The following is a 26,258-nucleotide window of genomic DNA, read 5'->3' on the forward strand; positions in this document are numbered from 1 at the left end:
CATCCAAATGCCTCTTAAATGTTGCAATCATACTAGCCTCCACCACTTCCTCTTACAGCTCATTCCATACATGTACCACCCTCTGCGTGAAAAAGTTGCCCCTTAGGTCTCTTTTATATCTTTCCCCTCTCATCCTAAACCTATGCCCTCTAGTTCTGGACTCCCCCACCCCAGGGAAAAGACTTTGTCTATTTATCCTATTCATGCCCCTCATAATTTTGTAAACCTCTATAAGGTCACCCCTCAGCCTTCGACACTCCAGGGAAAACAGCCCCAGACTGTTCAGCCTCTCCTCATAGCTCAAATCCTCCAACCCTGGCAACATCCTTATAAATCTTTTCTGATTCGGAGATGCCAGTGTTGGACTGGGGTGTACAAAGTTAAAAATCACACAACACCAGGTTATAATCCAACAGGTTTAATTGGAAGCACACTAGCTTTCGGAGCGACAATCACCTGATGAAGGAGCGTCGCTCCGAAAGCTAGTGTGCTTCCAATTAAGCTTGTTGGACTATAACCTGGTGTTGTGTGATTTTTAAATCTTTTCTGAACCCTTTCAAGTTTCACAACATCCTTCCGATAGGAAGGAGACCAGAATTGCACACAATATTCCAACAATGGCCTAAGCAATGTCCTGTTACAGCCTCAACATGACCTCCCAACTCCTGTAGTCAATACTCTGACCAATAAAGGAAAGCATACCAAACGCCTACTTCACTATCCTATCTACCTGTGACTCCATTTTCAAGGAGCTATGAACCTGCACTCCAAGGTCTCTTTGTTCAGCAACACTCCCTAGGACCTTACCATTAAGTGTATAAGTCCTGCTAAGATTTGCTTTCCTAAAATGCAGCTCCTCGCATTTATCTGAATTAAACTCCATCTGCCACTTCTCGGTCCATTGGCCCAGCTGATCAAGATCCTGCTGTAATCTGAGGTAACCTTCTTCACTGTCCACTACACCTCCAATTTTGGTGTCATCTGCAAACTTACTAACTGTTCCTCTTATGCTCGCATCCAACTAATTTATGTAAATGACAAAAAGTAGTGGACCCAGCACCAATCCTTGAGGCACTCCACTGGTCACAGGCCTCCAGTCTGAAAAACAACCCTTCACCACCACCCTCTGTCTTCTACCTTTGAGCCAGATCTCTATCCAAATGGCGAGTTCTTCCTGTATTCCATGAGATCTAACCTTGCTGATCAGTGTTCCATGGGGAACCTTGTCGAACACCTCACTGAAGTCCACATATATCACATCTACTGCTCTGCCCTCATCAATCCTCTTTGTTATTTCTTCAAAAAACTCCATCAAGTTTGTGAGACATGATTTCCCACACACACAGCCATGTTGACTATCCCTAATCGGTCCATGCCTTTCGAAATACATGTACATCCTGTCCCTCAGGATTCCCTCCAATAACTTGCCCACCACCGACGTCAGGCTCACTGGTTTATAGTTCCCTGGCTTGTCCTTACCACCCTTCTTAAATAGTGGCACCATGTTAGCCAACCTCCAGTCTTCCGGCACCTCACCTGTGATTATTGACGGTACAAATATCTTAGCAAGAGACCCAGCAATCACTTCTCTAGCTTCCCACAGAGTTCTTGTTCTTTTAACTTAGTCAAAAATCTCTTACAATAATACAACATGGCTTCATGCGTGGGAAATCATGTCTCACTAACTTGATTGTCACCTCTTCAAAAAAGCTCAAAGAAGATTGATGGAGGTACAGCATTAGATGTTGTCTGTATGGACTTGACCAAGGCATTTGATAGGGTTTCAAGTGGTAGACTGATTAGTAAGGTTAGATCACACGGAATACAGGGGGAGTTAGTGAATTGGATACAAAATTGGCTTAAACGTAGGACACAGAGGATGGTGGTAGAGGGTTGCTTTTTTTTGTACTGGAAGCCTGTGACCAACGGTTTGTCACAAGGATCTGTACTGGGTCCACTGTTTTTCGTCATTTATATAAATGATGTGAATATAGGAGGAATGGCTAATAAGTATGCAGATGACACCAAAAGTAGTCGCGCACTGGACAGTGAAGGTGGTTATCTCAGAGTCAATGGGACCTCGATTAGACAAGCCAATGGGCTGAATGGCATATTGAATTTAATTTAGTTAATTGTCAGGTGTTCCATTTTGGTAAGGCAAACGAGGGTAGGACTTACACAATTAATGATAGGGCCCTACGGAGTGCTGTTGAAAAAAAAGAGATCTAGCGGTGCAGGTGTATAGTTATTTGAAAGTGGAGTTGTAGGTATACAGGGTGGTAAAGGCGGCATTCAGCGTGCTTGCCTTCATTAGTCAGTGCACTCAGTGTAGGAGTTGGGACATGATGTTGTGGCTGTGCAGGATATTGGTGTGGCCACTTTTAGAAAATAGTACTGCATTCAATTCTGGTCTTCCTATTATAGGAAATACGTTGTTAAACATGAAAGGTTTCAGAAAAGATTTACAAGCATGTTGCCAGGATTGGAGAGTTTGAGCTATTGGGAAAGGCTGAATAGGCTGGGGATTTTTTTCTCTGGGGTGCCAGAGGCTGAGGGGTGACCTTATAGAGGTTTATAAAATCATGAAGGGCATGTATAGGGTGAAGAGTCAAGGTCTTTTTCCAGGGTCGGGGAGTCCAAAACAAGAAGACATAGGTTTAAGGTAAGAGGGGAAAGATTTAAAAGTGTCCAGAGAGCCAATGGTTTCAGAGGATCGTGTGTGTATGGAATGAGCTGCCAGAGGCAGGTAAAATTACAACATTTAAAAGGCACCTGGACGGGTAGATGAATAGGAATGATCTACAGGGATATAGGCCAAATTCTGGCAAATGGGACTAAATCAGTTTAGGATATCTGGTCGACATGGACAAGTTGGACTGAAGGTCAATTTCAGTGCTTTATTAATCTCTGACTCTGTAATAAAGCATGCTCCAAATGGTAACTTGTGGATAACCTGTTACATTTGAATTGTTGGCAATAATGTAAATGGCAAGTTTCAGCAGAAAACTGCAAAGTAGCTTACATTCTCATCTCCAATATTGTAAGGGAGAAATCGGAGTTTATTTGTGGGGGGGGGGGGGGGGGGGAGAAATAAAAATAGGACAAAATAAATCGGATGAATGAAAACTCAAAACAGTTAATCCCGTGATTTCCCATTCTTTTTCTCATTCAGACCCCATTTCAAAGTTTAGATATTGGTGCAGCTTCAGAGTGATAGCAGGGGAGGGGTGTATGTACAGTTGTTGCGTGCACATCAATGGTTCTGCTCACAACCATTGAAAAGACTCTATTGGACATTATGCTACTAGTCCCAGGACTGTCCAATCACAGGCTTATTTGACAGTCACCACTCTGAGGTGCCTCAGCATTCATAACGACAATTGATTGTCACTCAGTGCCAATGGGGATATAGGAATCTCTGGTTAGCATCCACAGAGGAGACAGTACCTTCAATGTATACTAGTGCAGAAGTATCCAGTTCTAGCATATAAGCTGCATTGAGACTGTGTTCAAGTTTAAGCTGATACATTAAGTACTGCCTACCTGATCATTTCTGCACATAGCTGAAACAAGATTAGCAATTTTACTGAAAAACAGCGCTGAAAAACTCACCAAAGGCACTAAATCTAATACTTACACTGGTTCTCTGAAGGGGTTTAATCCCATTTTCGTATCTGCTTTTCATAAACATTTAAAATGTCTTATCAAATTTTAACCCATTTCCCTTCTAAGAATTTTTGTTTAAAAAAAAATCTACTCCTATTTCTGGAAGGCCCATAAAAATATTACATTCTAATCTTCTGCATTATTGTTTGAGTAATGGTTTTAAACTTACGTCTGCCACTGTCTCAGCAAGTTATGCAAATACATTTCTAAATATCAAACAGAAACATTGATGATCCTCATGGGACTGAGAGAGCTGGTATGCAGCTCCTACTCCTCTTTTCCAGCTGATTTGCCTTAAGAATCTACTGGCCTACTGAACAGTTTACTTTACCTCCGGAGTAACATTAAACAGTCTGTTACCTTTGCTACCTCTCATCTCCTTGAAATCTCCAAAATATACCATAACTAGTCTAGGAGCTCTAGAACATGAATCCTTTAAATGTTTTTGCAAAGTATTTTACTTAACATTTACGTATTCGTAACCGAAGCGAACTTAAAACTGCCTGTAATTTAAGACTGATATTTCAAATCTATATTCATTTGCCCAAAAGACTTAGAAAATTTCACTACCTTCCAGTTTGAAAGTTTTGCTTCCTTATTTGATTAAAAATAGTTGCATTTTTACTCTCCACTTGTTTTTGTTATGACATGGCAGTAAACCCTTCTACTAATTAAACCAAACTCACAGAAAGCTCACCTTGCCTTGTTAAAGAATGAGTGACAGAGAACTGCCCAAATTCCACTATTTAACAAAAATATCAATTTCATTCTTTAACGCTGAAAGTGAATATTAAACAACAATTTACAGCTCTAAGCCTCCTTTCTCTTAAAGATTTGTTATCTACCTCCCGCTCTACAACAATATACTGATACAATAAAGCCCCTATTAAATTTGCAGCAACTTAATTTTCAAAACCAGATAACGGTTGTCATCTTCAGTGTCTTCCTCCATTTGTAGATCTTCCTGGGTTGTCTTCGGTCTTCTGCTGCAAAAATGTTTCATATGAGAAAGGTACCTTTGACATAGAGTGTGGTGAATAGCAGTCTTTCAATGGCAGCTGGTGCTCTTTTTGGCCAACTGTCCAAAATGCCTGTTTTTTTGACATCCCAAATACCAGATCGTCTCATTGGTTCAGTGTTATCAAACAGTAAAATTCAAACTCGATTGGGTTTTAGTATCTTGGGGCATAATTTAAATTGATTGGTTAAATTTAAATGGCGGTCAAAACAACTGGGGTATCTATTTTACAGCCAAATGTTATGTATTTTCAATTTTACAGCACACTCTGTGACTGCTAGTCAGTCACATGCCAGGTGCTTGCCAACTTTCACACTCTCTTAAAGGTACAGTACACACCTTCAACTTCATCACATTTTTGAATTCCTAACTCTGCCTCTGAGGGTATTACCTGTTTGTTTCTCTTTGCAATCCCTCACACAGTGAGATAGATTTCCTTTCTACATCTCAAAATTCATTAATTTAAAATAGTTTAAATACTTTGACTGTGTGAGCTATGCTTTTGCTGTTAAGTATTTTATATAATTTTAAACGAAATCCAAGAGCTACAAAACAATGGGTGTTACAATCAAAGTTACTTGACATGAAAATTAATGGTTGTGTAAAGGCTTATTGCAACTCTCATCGATTCTTTATTTTCTCAAATAAATTTAACACATTTTTTGCTGAACTATAGCATAATTTTATACTGCGCAACACTTCTCCAAGTGCTAATTCAGATTCTACAGCTGTTTACCTTTGTCCTTATGTACACTGTTAGGCCCATCTGTCATTGCAGCATGCTTCTCTTGTGTATGTTGACCAAATGTAGTTGGCAATACTTGCTGTTTCTCATTTTGATTTAAATGAAATAACTGTAGTCCTGTAACAGTAAGTAATCAGTCACAAACCAATCTCTAAGGGTAGAAAGCAATCAAACTAAGTACTGATGCTGCCAATATCCCTTGTAAAACTTTACTGGATTCCAAACCAGTAATTGAAAATATTCAAGCCATGATTTTAGTGACTGGAAAAAAACATTTTTATTTAAACAAGGGACTTCTGGATGTTTACGATATCATTATTCTGTGATTTCATCCATTTATAATTAAACCTACTGATTTACAAATGATTGAATAAATCAAATTATGCTATACATGAGCTTTTAGTGATATTACTGTGATCCCATCCATTTTCCATTAAATTTACTAATTAGTAGCCTTGGAAATGATCCAATTATCACCTCAAATATATCCCACACGGTACACAGAATGCTTCAGCCATGAGTGGCACAGTTTTGGAATGGGAGACGCAGAGGGCCTGGAAATGTTGTGGAAACAAGTTTAATTGAAGCATTTAAAGGGCATTAGATAGTCTGAAAAGAATTGGAGTGTCACGGCAAACACAATGGGCCAAATGATCTCATTCTGCACTATAACACTTATGGGATTCTGTACACTTCCAAAATAATTATTTTTAATTTTCTGTGAAACAATTAGAATAGAATCATCCATTTTATTTTCAAGGTAAGTAATGTCAGTGTTGGGAAAAGGGAGGATATCTATTTTAGGTACACAGGTCATAAAAAGCACTTCCAAGTAAGGTAAAGCATTTTTAGAAGCAAAGTTAGTTCCCTCTAGTCTGTCCAAATGACGCACTTCAGCCCAAATCTCAGAAAAGCAATTGTTCCAATTTTTGACATCCTGCGTCACCTACAAGAGAAATTATCAAATTAGTATATGGTATTGCCGAATTAGAATACGTTTTGTGTTATAAGAATTAGAAACTTCCAGAGTGAAAAGAAACCAGCAGAGAAGGTAGTGTAATTACATCACCCAGTTTTCTACTCTTATTCTGTAATGGATGCATTGTTTCCAATACTCCTTTCTAATCCCAGGCTTCTGCAATTCCTGAACAGATAGCATAGGTGGAGAACAGTAACTTGGGGACAATTGGATTTTAGAGAATGTACATTAATATATCCTATCCCCTTCCCTGCATCCAATGCTTTATTTTACAAATACTACAACTGTGAGATACATAAAATTATGCTTGAGTTTTGTACCTTTTGGTTCATAAGATGGCTATATTTTGAAATGGTAACTTTAAATGTAAGGTGAGGGAAATGGGTCTTGTAACTTGTGCTGGAGCCTGCTGAACAATAAAGCCGGGAAGTTTAATTGTTGGAGTTCTGAGGAAGTTTTAGACTGTTATGTTGGGAGGGAAATATAAGGTAGTTACAATGACTGTATGGACTAATGACAGGAATGATGAAGCCACAATTAGTAGTGACAAATCTCCCGAAGTAATCAAAAGGTGTTATCAATATTAACCTACAAACAGTTGTTCTGTAAATTATTGCTTTATTTGCAAGGTAAAAAGGGATTCAGATTTTTGGATGATTGGGATTTCTTCTGGGGCAGAAAAGACCTGTTCAAAATGGATGGGTTTACGCTGGACTGGAAGAGGACCAATATCCTGGTGGGGAGAATTGCTAGTGCTATTCAGGAGCTGGGGGAAGTGTCCTTAGCAGTAATGACAATAGAGGATGGTTCTCAATTTAAAAAGAGCAAGCTCATTACAAAAGACAGGCAAGAACAAGTCAGAGAACGAGGTAACTCTGATGAATTACAATGCATTTATTTTGATGCAAGAGGTCTTACAGGCAAGGGCACGTGTGGGAACACGGGACTGGGACATCATAGCAAGTACAGAAACATGACTGAGGGAAGGACAGGACTGGCATATCCATGGTCAGGATTTAGGTTGAATAGAAGGGATAGAAAGGGAGGCAAGAGAGAAGGGGAAAGGCATTTTAAATTAGGGAAAACATTATTGCTGTACCAAGAGAGGGTATTTCTCAGGGATCTTCCAGTGAAATTATATGGAATTCAGGAATAAGATGATGAAGATCACCTTAATAGGATTATATTATAGCCCCCCCACCCCCCCCAATTATCAGAGGGAAACTGAGGAATAAGTATGTACGAGATCTCAGAATTATGCAAGAATTATAGGGTTGTAATAGTAGGGGATTTTAACTTTCCAAACATAGACTGGGACCGTCATAGTGTTAGAGGCTTAGATGGTGAAGAACTTGTTAGGGGTGTTCAAAAAAATTTTCTTTATAAGTATGTAGATATACCCACTAGAGAAAGAGCAAAACTTGACCTTCTCTTGGGAAATAAGGCAGGGCAACTAGGGAGAGAATAAGGCCCCTGAAAGATCAACAAGGTCATCTATGTGTTGAGCCACAGGAGATGAGAGAGCTATTGACTGAATGTTTCGCATCACCTTTACTTTATAGAAAGAAATGGGGGCTAGGGAACTCTGAGAAATAAATATTGATGACTTAAAAACAGTACACGCTACAGATGAGGAAATGCCAAAAAAAAATATAAAGATGAATAAATCTCCAGGACCTGATCAAGTGTATCCCAGATGGTTGTGGGAAGTTAGGGAAGAAATTGCGTGGCCCCTAGCAGGGATATTTGTTTCATCTACAGCCATGGATGAGGTGCCAGAGGACTGGAGGGTGTCTAATGTAGTGCCTTTATTTAAGAAAGGCAGTAAGAAAACGCCTGGATTTATAGAACTGTGAGTTTGATATCAGTGGTGGGTAATTTGTTGGAAGGGATTCTGAGAGATATATCCACACGCATTTGGAGGCGCAAGGACTGATTAAGGACAGTCAACATAGCTTTTTGCATGGTAAATTATGTCCCACAAGTTTGAGTGAGTTTTTTTGAGGATGGAACCAAAAAGATTGATAAAGGCAGAGCAGTAGATGTTGCTTACATGAACTTAGGAAAGCCTTTGACAAGGTGCCGCATGGTAGACTAATTAGTAAAATTAGATCACATGGAATTCAGGGAGAACTGCCAACTGAATACAAAATTGGCTTGATGATAGGAAACAGAGTGTGGTGGAGGAGGCGAAAGTGAGGACTGCAGATGCTGGAGATTAGAGTCGAAAGTGTGGTACTGGAAAAGCACAGCAGGTCAGGCAGCATCCGAGGAGCAAGAGAATTGACATTTCGGGCAAGAGCCCTTAATCAGATGGTGGAGGAGGGTTGCTTTTCAGACTGGAGGCCTGTGACCAGCAGTGTTCCACAGGGATAGGTACTAGGTCCACGTTTGTTTGCCATTTTATATCCACGATTTGGATGAGAATGTAAGAGGCATGGTTAGTAAGTTTGCCGATGACACCAAAATTGGTGATATAGTGGACAGTGAAGAAAGTTATCTGAGATTATACAGGGGTCTTGATCAATGGGACCAATGGGCTGAGGAGTGGCAGATGGAATTTAATAGATCATAGAATTTCTACAGTGTGGAAACAGGCCATTTGGCCCAACAAGTTCACACCGACCCGCCGAAGAGTATCCCACCTTATTACTCTACATTTCATCTGACTAACGCACCTAGCCTACACATCCCTGACAATATGGACAATTTAGCATGGCCAATCCACCTAACCTGCACATCTTTGGACTGTGGGATTAAAGCTGAACACCCGGAGGAAACCCATGTAGATACAGGGAGAATGTACTAACTCCACACAGACAGTCGTCCGAGGCTGGAATTGAGCACAGGTCCCTGGTGCTGTGAGGCAGCAGTGCTAACCACTGAGCCACCATGCTGCCCAATAATTTCAATAAATGTGAGGTATTGCATTTTCATAAAACAAGCAAGGGTGGGACTGATATCGTTAATGGTCGGGCCCTGGGTAGAGTTGTTGAACAGGGAATCAGGTACATAGTTCTTTGAAAGCTGTGGGTGGTTGAAAAGGTGTTTGCATGCTTGCTTTCATTGCTCAGACCATTACAAGACATTGGTGAGGCCAGTTTTGATGATGCTCTTTTGACTAGATAGTCTATAGCAAATTGAAAAGGAAAGAGCAATAAATAGAACCAACCAGGTCACATTTTAAGTAGAGAAAATGCTGAACCTACAATTCACTTGGAGAGATGATTCTGGAATTAGAGATGGCCTAACTGGGAAAGTAAAAAAGTTAAACAATTCTTTGGAACTTGGGAGCACCTGAGAACTGTCAGTAATAAAAATTGTTATACCTTGGAGAGTGCAGTGTGTAATAAAGGCACATTTTCTTTCTACAGTTTAAAGTACAAGTTGTCTACAAAAGAAAACAGCGCTTAGTCAATAGCATTTTTATTTGTTTAGTGTTAGGATGTAAAAACAAATTGATATGTTACTCTTTTGGACATGAACTGGAAATTTGAATTTCTCTTCCTGTATTATCAGCCCCTGTGGAGATCGCAACACAATAAAGACTTAATGTGTGATATTGCAGCATGGAAATTACCTAATTGCTCATGCATCAATTCTGTGCACTACCAACTTACTGGAAAGAAGCTGGAAGGAATCTCTCAAACTAAACTGGGGTTGAAAATCACTAGTCTACTTAATATTCTACATTTAAAAATAATGCTGTATAAACACCAGAAGCTCAAAGGCTCTGAAAAACAAATAAATCAACTTAAAAGGCTGGGTGAACTTGGGCAAGATAAGATAAAGTTCAAATGAAGTTTAAATAAAAGCAAGAGCAGTTGGACTGGAAATGTGATCTCTTTTTCTCTTGCCACAAATGTTACCAGACCTGCTGAGTTTCTCAAGCACTACCTGTTTTTATTCAAGATCCTGTGTTTAGATGGATCCATTAAGAATTAGGATTATACTCCTCACTCTCCACCCCAACCATGAGTGAACTTATCAATGTGATGCACAGAGTCCTGAAAATGAAACCACTGCAGAGAAAGTGATCATTACACAACTGATCTCCTCTTTCCACACCACTTTAACGGGGCAACATCTCATACTCATAGCTTGACACTTGTCAGTTTTGATTAAGAAATTGGAAATCAATAGATCAAAATAATGGATTGATAAAAATTCTTCTTGATTGCGACATGAATGTAGAATGTAACCCTGATTAACTGAAATCAATTCTTAAATACATAATTAAGGCATTGACAATACAAATTTAACATTCACAGAATCTCAGATCTGTTTGTGTCTCAGCCCTCACATACGTTCCATGAGCAGAGAAACCTCTACTATAAGATAGGAGTTAAATGGAAGAAAATACCAGTGTCTCTGGCATTCTAAACTTTGGGTGACATTTCAAGGGAGCCCAGGTTGCAGACATTATTACTTGGAAAAGAACTTCACCAGAGAGCCTACGGCAATGTACGGAGACTAAAACTTTCCGTACTATCCTGACCCGGTTAGTAATTCAGAACTCCAGGCTAAGGTTCAGAGGACATGGGTTCAAATCCCATCATGGCATTGGGGAAATCTGAATTCCATATTTTAAAAAGCTGAAATTAAAAAAATTAGTCCAACAGAGACCTCATAACCACTGTCGATTGGTATAAAAATTCACACAATGTCTTTTAGGGAAGGAAATCTGCCAGCTTTACCTGATCTGGTCTACATGTGAATCCAGACCCAAGGCAATGTGGTTAACTGTTAACTGCCCTCCAAGAAATTAGGAATGGGCAATAAATATTGGTTTAGCCAGTCCCAGTGAAGAATTAAAAAAACATGTGTAGCTGAAAATTCTGCTGGTTCTGTCATGCACATACCCCAGTCTAATACAACAAGGAAGTGCCTGGGGTTTATGAATCAAAAGATCATACAAAATCCACCTTGGGAAAGGCATCATCATACTTATCAGTTTTTTTTTCCAGTAAGTATCACTCTCTGTGCTTCTCACTCTTTGTCTTCTGCACTTATACCTTGTGGTTTAAGTCATTTAGACTCCTGTGATGGGAATATGAAAGGCAAATTAGCTAGGGAAGAATAGGTTGGGAAGTTTCAGTCTCCATATCTAGCCATAGGCTCTGTGACGAGCTCTTTTCCAAGTGATAGCACTATGCTTTAAGCAAATCACGTAAATATTCCACTTTACTCAGCAAAACATGGTCAGGGCTATTCAAATTCTCCAAATGTCAATAGGGGGGTGATTTCTGTAGAGCTAGTGCTATTTAAACCCAACATATTCACAATCATATACCTATCTTGTCTTTTTTTCCCATTTTTTGGCACGTATTAACATTTGGACTGAAATGTAAAGGCACAATCAAGAAGTTTGTGGACAACACAATTAGTCCATTAGTTCATAGTGAGGAGGATAGCTGAAGACTGAAGTAAGGTAAGCAAAGGACTGGTCAGGTGAACAGAAAACTGGCAAACAGCATTCAACACAGAGAAGTATGAGATAATACATTCATGAGGTTAAACAAGGCAAAGAAATTCGTAAGTAATACAAGAACACCGAAAATACTTTGCAGTGAACATCCTCAGATCCCTGAAAGTACCAGGAAAGGATAATAAAGTGGGTAAAAGGCATTTGAAATCCTTTGAAAACCTAAAAGATCTGCAGATGCTGTAAATCCGAAACAAAACAGAAGTTGCTGGAAAAGCTTAGCTGGTCTGGTAGCATCTGTGAAAAGGAATCAGAATTAACATTTCAGGTCCAGTGACCCTTCCTCACAACAGTTCTGAAATATTAACTCTGATTTCTCTTCACAGATGCTGCCAGACCTCGTGAGCCTTTCCAGCAAACTTCTGTTTTTGTTTCTGATTTGAAATCATTTTCTTTATTAGCCAAGGAATACCAAATGAGAATGCAGAGATGTTACATAGCTGGAGCTATATAAATCATTACCTAGACCCAAAGTTGAGTCTGGATGCGCAGTATGGGCCACCTTATTATAGAAAGATGATAAACCCTCCACCACCAGAGACTCATTCTTCAGCCAGCACAAACACAATGGGATAACTGGCCATGAATGTCATAGGATCCTATGGCTGGCCAAGCTAACATTTATTCATCTAACATGAATTGCTCTTGATGGTGATGGTGAGCTGTCTTCTGAAACTGCTAAGTACACATGCAATGCTGTTAACAAAGTTTCCAGAATTTTGACCCAGTGACAGTGTGCTAGTGACCTAGCTTTGACCTAGATGGTGCCAAGCTTCTTCAGTGTTGTCGGTGCTGCACCCATCCAGGCAAGTGGACAGTATGATATCATACCATTAATTTATGTCTTGTAAATGTGTATCTGTTTTGGCAATTCAGGAGGTGGAGTTACTTGCCACAGAATTCACAGTTTTTGACCAAATACTTCAACAACAATGATAACCCAAAGGGTATTAGCATGGTGTTTGGCAAGGTAATGTTATTGGATATTATGGGGAGATGGTTGCATATTCTTTTGTCGATGATGAACTTTGAAAAGGCAAGGTCTGTGTGTGGGAAATCGTGTTTCACAAATTTGACTGAGATTTTTGAAGAAGGAACAAAGAGGATTGATGAGGGCAAAGTGGTAGACATGATCTACATGGACTTCAGTAAGGCGTTCGACAAGGTTCCCATGGGAGACTGGTTAGAAAGGTTAGATATCATGGAATACAGGGAGAACTAGCCATTTGGATACAGAACTGGCTCAAAGATAGAAGACAGAGTGTGGTGGTGATGGAGGGTTGCTTTTTAGACTGGAGGCCTGTGACCAATGAAATGCCACAAGGACTGGTGCTGGGTCCACTATTTTTCATTATTTATATAAATGATCTTGATGTAAGTATAAGAGGTAAAGTTAGTAAGTTTGCAGATGAGACCAAAATTGGAAGTGTAGTGGACAGTGAAGAAGGTTACCTCAGATTACAATGGGATCTGGATCAGATGGGCCAATGGGCTAAGAAGTGGTAGATAAAGTCCAATTTAGATAAATGCGAGGTGCTGCAGTTTGAGAAAGCAGATCTTAGCAGTACTTATACACTTAATGGTAAGGTCCTGGGAAGTGTTGCTGAACAAAGACCTTGGATGCAGATTCATAGCTCCTTGGAAGTACAGTTTCACGGAGATAGGATAGCGAAGGCAGCGTTTGGTATGCTTTCCTTTCTTGGTCAGAGTTTTGAGTACAGGAGTTGGGAGGTCATGTTGCGGCTGTACAGGACATTGGTTAGGCCATTTTTGGAATACTGCAGGCAATTCAGGACTCCTTCCTCGCTGAAGGATGTTGTGAAACTTGAAAGGGTTCAGAAAAGATTTACAAGGGTGTTGCCAGGGTTGGAGGATTTGAGCTAGAGGGAGAGGTTGAATAGGCTAAGGCTGTTTTCCCTCGTGCGTCGGAGGCTGAGGGGTAACCTGATAGAGGCTTATAAAATCATGAGGGGCATGACAGAATAAATAGACAAGGTCTTTTCACTGGGGTGGGGGAGTCCAGACTAGAGGGCAAAGGGGAAAGATAAAAAAGAGACATAAGGGGTAATATTTTCATGCAGAGGGTGGTGCCTGTGTGGAATGGGCTGCCAGAGGAAGTGGTGGAGGCTGGTACAACTGCAACATTTAAAAGGCATCTGGATGGGTATATGAATAGCAAGGGTTTGGAGGGCTATGGGCTGGGTGCTGGCAGGTGGGACTAGATTAGGTTGGGATATCTGGTCGGCATGGACAAGTTGGACTGAAGGGTCTGTTTCTGTGCTGTACATCTCAATGACTCTATGGACATTGCCTGACATGTGGGGCATGACATTACTTGTCAATTCTCGGCCCAAGCTTCAAAGTTGACCAGGTCTTGTTGTATAAGGATGTGGACTGCATCAGTATGAGAGAAATCAAATTGTACGGAATATTTATTTGCAATCTTCAATGAACATTACCAGATACTGAAGCAGTCCACGTTCAAATGCAACAAGATCTGGACAATATCCAAGTCTGGGCTGACAATTGGCAACTAACATACATGCCACACAAATGCCAAGGAATGGTAATCTCCAATCAGTGACAATCTAATCACCTGTGTTGATACTTAATGCTGTTACTGGAACTCCCACCATGAACATCCTTGGGTTACCAGTGACCAGAACCACAACTGGACTCACTACATAACCACAGTGGCTACAAGAGCAGGTGAGAGCCTTGGAGTACTGCGGTGAATAACTCACCTCCTGATTCCCTAAAGCCTGTCCACTATCTACAAGGGACAAGTCAGGAGCATGATGAACTTCCCAAATGCCTGGAGGGTGCGGCTCAACAACACTCAAGAAAGTTGACACCATCCAGGACAAAGTAGCCCACTTGATTGGCAACACATCCACAAGCATCAACTCCCTCCACCACCAAAGCGTGTACTATTTACAAGATGCACTACAGAAATTCATCAAAGATCCTTAGACGGCACCTTCCAAACCCCCAACCTTGTCCATCCAGAAGGACAAGGGCAACAGAAACATGGGAATATCACCACCTATATTTCCCCTCCAAGCCACTCACCAACCTGACTTGGATATATATCACTGCTCCTTTACCACTGCTGGATCAAAATCCTGGAATGCCCTCGCTAATGGCACATGGATTGCAGCAGTTCAAGAAGGCAGTTCACCACCACATTCTCAAGAGTATTTCGGGATGGGAAATAAATTCTGGCCAGAAGGCACTACCCACACTCCACGAATTAATTTAACAAAAGAATTCTAATCCTACAATGAAGGGAAGGTCACAGTGATGCTGCTAAAGATGTTTGGGCTGAGGACACAAACTGGTGAAACTCCTGCAGCCCATCAGGACCCAGGGACTTTTCATCCAGCAGTTCCAACAACTTGCTGAGCTGCACCTCCCTGGCGATTGTATTTTTCTTGAGTTCCTCCAATCCTTCCACTTCATGATTTACAGCTGTTCCTGGGATTATCACTGATGTCGATTTATCTGTTGCAATAATGTAGTCATTGAAAAATTATCCAGGATGGTATTCTATTGTACATAAGCAATTAGTGCACCTATACTTTACAGTAATCTGATATAAAGGAAGTACAAGTGCTGATTCCATGAAGCAAAATGATGTGATCAAATTGGGTAACAGGAAAAAAACCTTTATCTCAATACAGTTGTGTTATCAGGAGGTTTTATTCTATAGGTTAATGCTTGCATTGGCCACCAAATAAGGTAAAGCTGGAAAACAGGAAGAATCCAGAAAGAAAGAAAGATGTAATATTGTTGAATATTAATGTGTGCCTCATCATGAAAATGTCCAACACACTACACAGCAGTGGAGCTTCAAAGTTCTGCACTGAAGAAAATAAAATTCATTTCCTTATTCACTAAATGTCTTCATCAGCATTTACATCTCTTTGATCCATTCCCCTGACTACTTGATCTGTCCTGAGGTGTGCAAATTCCAACCAAATTGCTCAGGCTAGCACAAATTTCAATGCTAGCTAAAATAAGATTCATTTCTGCCTGCTGGAAAAAAATTTATGCCGAGATATTTTAAGAAAGAAATGGGATGTGCAGGGAGTAATAGTTTATTTTTTAAACTGTTAAACAGAATGGCAACATTATACAGTTGTATGCAGAGGAACCTCGATTGTCCCGTATCCGATTATCCAAATATTGGATTATCCATCAAGATCGCAATGTCCCGAGGCTCAGCTAAACTGTGTTACCCAGCATTCAATTATCCAGAACTCGATTAACCGAATGAAATACTCCCCGCCCATGTCCTTCGGATAATCGAGGTTCCTCTGTACATAGAGAGTAGAGTACCTTTTGGTAAGCACAAAATATAAATTGGAAAACTAGTTCATTAAGTGAGAGATGCCATGAGGTATGAGATTCTGCTAACCGCCTCCAAGAAAGCTTTGTGTCAGGTACAATTCACAAAAAGAAATACAATTCGTCAAAATCCCACCATAAAGCCAGAAAAGTACGCTGTTCTAATCACATTTTACAGATGTTAAGCAGTTAATAAAACCTCTTTCTTATCAATTAGTTCTTGATTAAAAGTGGCTTTCTGGCTGAATCAAGACACACATTACTTTTTTTGGCAGAGATTAATAACACTGTTGTCAAAGTATCCTGCCTTTGTCACTGAATGACTATCATGCAAACCATCTGCAATGTTAGCATCTGTTGGTGGTCTCCTGGGCAGATGTTTTAGTCTTGCTTTCTTGTCACTGGCATTGGCTACATTATTGCAACAGATGTAGACAATCAGAAAAGTGTTCATTCCCATGGTGAATTATCCTGGACTGTGTTTACTATTTTGCATAAGAAATAGGTGCACCTGCACTTTGCTGGAATCAGATATAAAGGAATTGCAAGTGTTAATATATTGAAGCACAATTACATGGTCAAAAGAAGTCACAGACAAAAGTCCTGGTCTCAGAGTAGTTTTATATCAGTAGGTTTTATTCTGTAGGTTAATGTTTGTAGGTCCAAACATAATTAATTAAGTAAAGCTGGAAAACACGAAAAATCCAGAAAGAAATAAAAATGCAATATTGCTGAATACTAAACTAATCTATTACTGAGCACAGCATTTTGGAGCTACAGTGTTTTCGTATCAAGGTAACCCCATAGACATGTCCTCCCTCACTGAATTCTCAATCACACGTTTGGTGCCCAGAAGAAGCATTAAGTCTAACCAGAATGTTTTGCTGCAAAGGAAAATGCATCATGGAGTATGCATATTCATGTGGGCTGCAGCTTTCACAGTCTTGATATGAAGGATCAGGAAGATGAATGTATACTACCATAAATGAACAACAGACTTTTTAAATCAGGTACTGAAAAATATTCTGCAAATTTCTAAAATGCAAATATAGTGATTGAGATAGATTTGTTGAGTTGGTGATGGAAGAGAATAGACAAACAGAAGAAAAGTAAAATCCAATAGCCAAGTTTAAAGAGGTCCACAGAGGTTGATCCAAAAATGGCTAAGGGAATTGAAGAGATGTTGAGCTTACAACCAAGTGTGTAGTAAAAGAAAAACACACATTGATGCAGAAGGCTACCTTGCTACCTTTGTTACATAATATTTTGGACATGCTTAGTTTCTGAAAGTCACTGAGTTGATGAGGAACAAAAACAAATGAAAGCTCGAACAGTATCTGTTGAGAGAGAAACCAAAGTAAAATTTTGAGTCCAATATGACTTCTTCAGAACTGAACTGGGGTAGAAATGTGATGAGTTTGTCGTATTGGGAAAGGTGTGGGGAATAGAATAGAATAGTTGTGTATTGTGACTTGTACGTTTTACAAAAAAAAAGTATAGTGAAGTACTTAAATTGCCATACCACGGTGCCTATAATAACAACAGAAGGCAGAGATAAGAAAAAGAATGTAAGACAAAGTCCATCTTAGTTCAATTAATGGTTTCTGGGTTCAGGAAAAGACAGTACCACTGCAAGATTACCATGTGGGGCTGCTGCCAAAGCAGGCCTCCACACCAGGATACTGGAATCCCAGCCATAAGACTCCAGAGAAGGTGCCCAAAAGATCCCTCCTCCACCTAGCAGAAGTCTTCTCCACTGATAGTGGTTCCCCATGCTTGCCCCTCTGCCAGCCACATCCTTGACACCGCTGCCAGGATTCCGATCTAGGCTCACCACCTCCCACATTCTGGACCCCATGAAGCTGCCTTCCGCCAAAAGGTGAGAAAAAAAGAAAAAAAGAAAAGCAGATGGAATGGACAAGGCCAGGCACAAGAGCCCTGCACTGTCTACTCTGCCACTGCCATCTTGCTTGTTTTATGGTTACGTAGAAGGACAGATCAAGGAAAGATTAAAGAATGAGAGACATTAAATGACAAGGATGTCATGGAGAAAGGAGTGATTATTGGATTATAGATACAAAACATCCTAAATGTTTATGGAAAAATGAAGGACAAATCTGTGAAGTAAGCAAACATATTAAAACAACGTAGACTGAACCAAGAACAAATCATGCTCATGATATGAAGTTGTTGAATTCTGTGTTGAGTCCAGAAGGCTGTAATGTACGGAAATGCAAAATGAGATCCTATCCAAATTGCTAATCTATTTTGCAGCTTGCACTGGATTTCTGTGGAAGACTTTGCAACACCAAGAACAGAAATGTGAACATGACAGCAAGATGTTGAATTAAAATGCAAAGCAACTGGAAGGGCAATGCCATCTGTGTGGACTGAATGAAGGTGTTCTGCATAATATCAGCTTGCCTGGTTTCCTCCCCACGTCAAGAATGCATTGTGAACAGCAAACACAGGAGACTAAACTGAAACAAGCATAAATAAATCAGTTTCACCTCAAAGTAATATTTGGGGCTTTGGACAGTGAGGAGAAAGGATGTAAAAATCTGGGAGTCATAACTCTTCAGAATGCATACGAAAGTGCCACTGGATGGGGTTTAAGTGCTCGAAGTGATAGGGCAAATAATTAGGACCCTTGCAAGTATCCACACTTACGCCTTTATCTACAGTAAGTGAGGCAAGTTAAAGGAGAGATTATTAGGCAAGTCTGTTTGGTTGTCAGTTCAAGGGAGAAGCAGAGGGTCCCCAGATTATCCATATTGGGTACTGGGTTAACCTGGGAAAGATTTCCCAGGCACAAGACTTCAGCATATCAACATTTAACCTTTGGATATGGTACAGAAAAGGTATACCAGGATGTTGTCTGGTATGGGGATTTTAGCAATGAAGAAAGGTAGGATAGACTGGGTTTGTTTTCAATGCAACACAGGAAGTTGAGGGGCAATCTGATGTAAGTTTAATATTTGTGAATGGCATGAATATAATGGAAAGTCTCAGGGGTGGAGACCCTGAGGTGGAGGGGTCAATCACTAGGGGACACAGGTTCAAGGTACAGGGTGGGGCAAGAGAGATGTGCGAAGCAAGTTTTTCACACAACGGGTGGAGAGTGCCAGGAATGCGCTGCTAGAGGTGGTGGTGGAAGCAGACACAGTAGTAACATTCAAGAAGCACCTAGACAAACACATGACAGGGAGGGGAATAGTGGGATATGGATCCTGTAAGTGAAGACAGTTTTAGTATAGAAGGGCCAAATGTGTCGGTACAGGCTTTGAGGGCCAAAGGACCTGTTCCTGTGCAGTATTATTCTTTGCTCTTTGAATTGAAGTCAATAAATTCAACAGTGTTTCAAATCAATTCTCCCAATTTCATGGCATTCAGGTGACAAAGAATAATAATGGTCAACTACAAGACTTACTGTTGACTGCCCTATATGTCTGATGGCACTACAAAACTAAATGCAATAACATTTAACAAAAAGCCAACACACTACACTTCATTTCTCTAAATGAATGCTCATTATTCTTCCTTTCCTTTCATCATTGTGTACCTTAATGATAACTTTCTATGATTACTATGCACTTAAGATCGCAGAGCACAATGCAGTTTCACCAATGGGCACACAGATAAAGTAGGTCACTATAGATGACTGGGGGTTAACATGCATTTAGTGACATAAGTGCAAACATAATTAATTCAAATCAAAACATATTCCTAATTTTCTACCTGAAAAGTATATACTTCATCAATTTACAAGATTTCCTAGTGCTCCAAGTTAGTCACTCCATTTACTGAAAGATAATACCTTACCAGCAGCTTTTGATGAGTCATGAATAAAATCCTGCATCTGTTCACAGCTTTGTATTTGGCTGTCATCTACACTGTCAACTTCTTGTCTGTAACAAAAAAAATGCAGAATACTCTCTTGTGTAGAGGCAAACACAATTGATTCAACATCATGTATTACTAACATTACAGGCCACTTCATTTCAGGTATTTTCACAATTCAGTAAAATAATGCGATAAAAACATAATGAAATCAAAACATTCGATGCTCATAAATCATGCATGTTTACATACAGGTCACATGTTTTCTTATTTCAAAACCTATAAAGCATAATTCATACAGCAGAGTCTTTAACTCAAAACACAAGAAAAAATGATTAAGGCAGTAAAATGAGGACAAAATCTGTGATTTTTATAATAAAGTGACATACTGCAGGAGAGAAGAAATTGCAACAATATGACTATGCTCTTCAATTACAACTGACAATTCACCATTGCTAGTTAGTATTGCCGTGTTCCATAAATGGATCCAGGTTTTAAATTTTATCTCACCAAAAACAAATTTTCTATTTCCTACTACAATGGGTTCAGTTAGGCAACTGTTAGCGACTGGACATGTAATCCAAGCAATTGCACTAAGAATTCAAATTATACAGGTTTAAACTTGGATTTTGATACTGAATTCAGTGCAAGAAAATTTGAAAATACAAAGTGAACATAAAACTGTCACATTGCCATTATAACAGGCTCACTATTTGGTGAAGGAAACATGAGACAAACTAGCTTGGCTATGGCTCCAGTATCACACCAACTGGATTAACTCTTGACTTCCCTGTGAAGTGGCCCAACATGCCACTCAGTTACAGATCAGCAGTAAATGTCAGAGGTTAGTTAAATGTGCAGAAAACCTTGATCAGACACACTTCAAGTTGTATGAACAATTCTGGTCTCAAAATATTGGATTTTTAAAAGTCATTCAGGGATGGGGGACTTGCTGGCTGGACTGGCTTTTATTGCCCATCACTAATTGCTCTTAACATGATGGTGGCAGTGGTGAGCTACCTTCTTGAACTGCTGCTATCCATTTGACAAAGGTACAGTCAGTGAGAGTGTTTCCAGGCTTCTGACCAACAACACAAAAACAACGGCAATATAGAACAAAGAAAACTTACAGCCCAGGAACAGGCCCTTCAGCCCTCCAAGCCTGAGCTGATCCAAATCCAGTGTCTAAACCTGTCGCCCAATTCCTAAGCATCTGTATCCCTCTGCTCCCCACCTATTCATGCATCTGTCAAGACACATCTTAAATGAATCTACTGTGCCTGCCTCTACTACCTCTGCTGGCAACGTGTTCCAGACACCCACCACCCTCTGTGTAAAGTACTTGCCGCATGTATCCCCCTTAAACTATTCACTCTCACCTTGAAAGTGTGACCTCTCGTTATTGAATCCCTCACCCTGGGAAAAAACATATCTCCATCCACCCTGTCTATACCCTTCATGATTTTGTAAACCTCAATCAGGCTCCCCCTCGATCTCCTTTTCTCTATTGAAAAAAAACCTAACCTACTCAACCTCTCTTCATAGCTAGCACCTTCCAAACTAGGCAACATCCTCGTAAACCTTCTCTGCACCTTCTCCAAAGCGTCCACATTCTTTTGGTAATGTGATGAACAGAACTGTACATGGTACAATTCCAAATCAGGAGGGGAGAGTGGGTTTGAGAGGAACCTGCAGGTTGCGGTGCTTCCATTCACCTGTTGCACTTGTCTTTCTTGATGGTATTAATCATGGATCTGGTAGATGCAGTCTGAGGAGCCTTGGTGAATTTCTGTAGTGCATCTTGTAGTTTGCTCACATTGCTACTCCTATGAATCAGTGGTGAATGTTTTGGATGCTAATCAAGCGGGCTGTCAAGCTTCTTGAGTGTTGTTGGAGCTGTTCTCATCCAGTTAAGTGGGGAGAGTTGTTCCCTCTACCTGGGGAGCTCTGTTAATGTTGATTGACATCCAGACACACAACTTCTGCTTCCAAAAGCTACAGCTTCACACAGACTTTGAAGGTCTACCCAGTAGAAAAATATTAGAATGGTGGATGGAATGAGCTGCCAGAGGAGCGGTGATGACTGGTACAATTACAACATTTAAAAAGCATCTGAATGGGTATATGGATAGGAAGGGCTTTGAGGGATATGGGCCAAATGCTGTAAATGGGACTTGATTAATTTAGGATATCTGGTCAGCATGGACGAGTTGGAACAAAGGGTCTGTTTCCATGCTGCACATTTCTATAACTCTATCAACGTAGGTGGGGTGCATTCTGGCACATTCCTGACCTATGCCTGAAATGGTGAACTGGGTATGGGGAGGTCAAGTGATGATTTTTTATTGTGGGATTCCTAGTCTTGACCTGCTCTTGTAGTCACTACATTTATGTGCCTAGTCCAGTTCAGTTTCCAGTCAATGGTAACACCCAAATAGTTGGTCGGGGTGATTTAGCGATGGTCATGCCACTGAATATCAAAATGTGATATTTGGATTCTCTCGTTTTGATAGGTTCATTGCCTGACACTGTGGGGTGTGGATGATATTTGTCACTTGTCAATCCAAGCCTGGATACAGTCCTGATCTTGCTGGCTTCAGTAACTGAAGTTGTGAATGATGCTAACAATTGTGTAATTATCACATTCAGACTTCTGATCTTATGATAGGGAGAAAGGTGACTTATGAAATAGTTGAAGGTAGATGGACCTGGGCACAATGCTGAGGAATTTCTGCAATGTCGTTCCACAGCTGAGATGATCAACATCTAAAAATCAGTATTACCTTCCTAAGTGCTAGATATGACTTCAACCAGCAGAGAGTTTTCTCCTGATTCCCACTGACTCCAGTTTTGCGAGGGTTCCGTGATACCACATTCAGTGAAATAAGGCCTTCATGTCAAGGGCAGTCAGTCTCGTCTCACCTCTAGAATTCAGCTCTTTTGTCCATGTTTGAATTAAGGCTGCAATCGTCAGGAGTTGAATGGCCTTGGTGGAATCTAAATGGTGGAATCAGTAAGCAGCTTATTACTAAGCGAATTCTACGTGACAACACAGTTAATGACTCTTTCAATTGCTTCAGTGATGATCGAAGTTGACTGATGGGGTGGTAATTGTTCAGTTTGGATTTCTCCTGCTTTTTGTGTACACGACATACCTGGCAAACTATCGACAGAACAGTTTAGCTGTCAGTTTTGTAGCTGTACTGAAACAGACTGGCTACGTTTGGATCAAGTTCTGGAGCACCAGTCTTCAGTGCCATTGCCAGAATTTTGTCAGAATCCGTAGTCTTTGCAGCATCCTATAGCTCCAACTGTTTCTTAATATGCCAGAGCGAATTAAATGGCTGAGGAGTGGCATCAATGATATTGGGATGCTCTGTAGGAGACCAAAATGAATACCCACTTGGCAATTCTGACTGAAGACAGTCAAGAATGCTTCAGTCTCATCTTTTGAACTGATGTTTTGGTCAACCCAATTTTTGAGGTTAATGAAGCTTGATATTAATGAAGCTTGCTCCTCCAGTGAGTTATTCGGGTTCATGAACTGTCCACCACCATTCATGACAATGTAACAGGACTGCAGATCTTAGATTTGGTCTATTGGTTTTGGAAAGGCTTAACCCTGTCTTTAACTTGCTGCTTATGCTGTTTGGTACATGAGTAGTGTTGTGTTCTGGCTTCAAGAAGTTGACACTTCTGTTGTCACTGGTGCTATTGTTGACAAGCCCTCCTGCACTCTTCATTAAACAGGTTGATCCTCTGACTTAATGGTAGTGGTAGAATAGAGGATATGCCAAGCGATTAGGTTGACGATTGTGTTCAATTACATTTCTGCTGCTGCTGAGGGCTGACAGTGCCTCCTGGATGCCCAGTCTCGGGTTGTTAGAACTATTTGAAATCTAAGAAAAAAAGTGAGGACTACAGATGCTGGAGATCAGAGTTGAAAAGTGTGGCACTGGAAACGCAACAACAGGCCAGACAGCATCCTGAAGAAGGGCTTATGCCCGAAACGCCGATTCTCCTTCTCCTTTGATGCTGCCTGACCTGCTGCGTTTTTCCAGCAACACATTTTTAAGCTCTGATCCCCAGCATCTGCAGTCCGCACTTTCTCCTAGCATCCAAAGAGCAGAAGTGTTGACATTTCAGGCATAAGCCCTTCATCAGCATTGTGTCTACCTGAAATCTAACCAATTTAGCACAGCAATAATGCCACAGAGCACATTTAAAAATCCTCAATAGAAAGGTGGGCCTTCATCTCCACGTAGAAATACGTGGTGGTCATTCCTCCTATCAACACAGATTGTTGAGATTGAAATGAAATATGTTTTTCTTTATTGGTTTCAACACCTGCTTAGGATTTGACTAACTCTGTCAGTTGTGGTGCTGCTGAGCCATTCTTGATGATGGACACTGAAACCCTCCACCCAGAGTATTTTGTCACCCTGAGTGCTTCCTTCATGTGGTGTTCAACACAGGAGTAATGATTCATCAGCTCAGGGTGGTATGTGATAATCAACAGGAGGTAGCTAGCCCATGTATGACCCGACATGTCATGGGGTTTGAAGTCAATATTCAGGATTCCCAAGGCAACTCCCTCCTAACTGGATACCACAGTGATTATCACTGTGGTATTCGAGACATCATCAGTAAGATTAGATTCTGAGAGTATAACTACGTCAGGATGTGAGATAACTGTCCTAAAGTTTGCATGCAATCCCAAATGTTACTAAGGAGGACTCAAGGATGTTTATCAGGGCTGAGTGTCTTGTTGTTTCTGCTACTTAGTCCAGTTTCATTCCTTCCGAGACTTTTTTTAAAGAAATTTAATGCAACTGAGTGACTTGTTAGGCCATTAGAGAAGCCAGTTAAGTTCCTCGTCTGGAATCACTTGTAGGCAAGACCAGTTAAGGATTAATTTTAATGACAATCAATAATGGCTATATGGTCACCTACTGGAGTCCTTTAATTCCAGATTTTTTTAAACATTTAAATGACACTATCTGTTTTGGTGGGATTTGAATCTGGGTCCCCAGAGCAGTATCTGGGTCTCTGGATTACTAGTTTAGTAACATTACCAATATATTATTACCTTCAGGTGATATAAAAATGATTCATATACGTAACAGAAGACTAAACGTTGCGTCAGTAAACATGTTACAGCAAGGACGTGGTCATCTAGCTGATTGTATCCATGCCACTTCTCTGCGGGTGCAACCCAGCTATTCCCAGCCTACCCCCTGTAGCTTTTGTCCGTTCTTTTCACTAGCTTTGAGGTTTGTGAATCCTTGAAGTTTATTACTCCATGTATTTTATTAGCCACTTGTAACCAAATAAATTATTTTCACTCTGGCTTGTTCCTGTCTTTTTCCATAGAATCTTAAGATTTAGGTTGGCTATGATCATTGTCCCCTGAACACTCCCCGACAGACACTTGACACATTGGAGCCACCTCATTCCCAAGAACCAGATCTACCAGTAAAACATGCTAATCCACAAAATTTGTCTTCATACTCATGATCTCTTCCCCATATATCACAGTTTACAATTAGGACATTAAAGTTGATCACTATAAGTTCTATTTCATTTTTGCACATCTCTAATTTCCTTGCAAATTTATTGTTCAATGTCTTTGTCACTAATTACTGGGCTACTCTGTACATTCAGTAGTTAACAGGATCTCTATTGTTTCATAGCTCCGACCAATTGAATTGAATTGAATTTGGGCTTCTGTATCTTCTCCCTGATGGTACAGGTTGTAGAAAAACATTGCAAGGGTGGGATGGATATTTAAGAATGCTGGTGGCCTTTCCTTGACAGCGGGCCTGGTAGAGGGATTCTGTAGATGGGAGGTTGGCCTTTGTGACTGTTGGGCTGAGTTCACCACTCTCTGTAACCATCTCCAATCTTGAATAGTACAGTTGCCATACCAGGTAGTGATACATCCAGACAAAATGGTCTCAATGGCGCACCTATAAACTTTGGCAAGGGTTTTCGTCATCATGCCAAATCTCCTCAGCTGCCTATGGATGACCACTCCCAGAGGCTTGACACTCTCCACTCGTTCCACCTCTGTGCTGTTAATGTGTAGGAGGGGGATGAATAACATGCCGCCGGAAGTCAATAATGAGCTCCTTGGTTTTGCTGGCATTGAGAGCTAGGTTGTTCTCAGTGCACT

At 40.4% G+C, this 26,258-nt stretch overlaps 1 protein-coding gene across 10 annotated transcripts in view; it reads right to left on the reverse strand.

Moving 5' to 3' along the window:
• LOC122550075 (zinc finger protein 438-like) overlaps positions 1-26,258 on the reverse strand; it is a 269,065-nt gene that overhangs the window by 65,513 nt on the left and 177,294 nt on the right. For 7 of the 10 annotated variants that reach the window (XR_015757244.1, XM_087987500.1, XM_087987499.1 and 4 more), the window contains 2 exons: positions 20,066-20,151; positions 5,421-5,546 (listed from right to left, as the gene is read on the reverse strand). Coding sequence is in view for 9 of the 10 variants with exons in the window: in XM_087987500.1 (XP_087843626.1) it covers positions 5,421-5,546; positions 20,066-20,151 (212 nt within the window). In the remaining variant the exon portion in view is untranslated. Of the gene's footprint in view, positions 1-5,420; positions 5,547-5,906; positions 6,328-11,355; positions 11,450-20,065; positions 20,152-26,258 lie in introns of those variants that run through there. The other 3 variants (XM_043690594.2, XM_087987503.1, XM_043690592.2) reach the window with 3 other exon arrangements.

This window comes from Chiloscyllium plagiosum, unplaced genomic scaffold, assembly GCF_037043375.1.
Source record: "Chiloscyllium plagiosum isolate Xiang-an unplaced genomic scaffold, Cpla_swu_hap1 HiC_scaffold_5, whole genome shotgun sequence".
In the NCBI taxonomy this organism is placed as follows: domain Eukaryota; kingdom Metazoa; phylum Chordata; class Chondrichthyes; order Orectolobiformes; family Hemiscylliidae; genus Chiloscyllium; species Chiloscyllium plagiosum.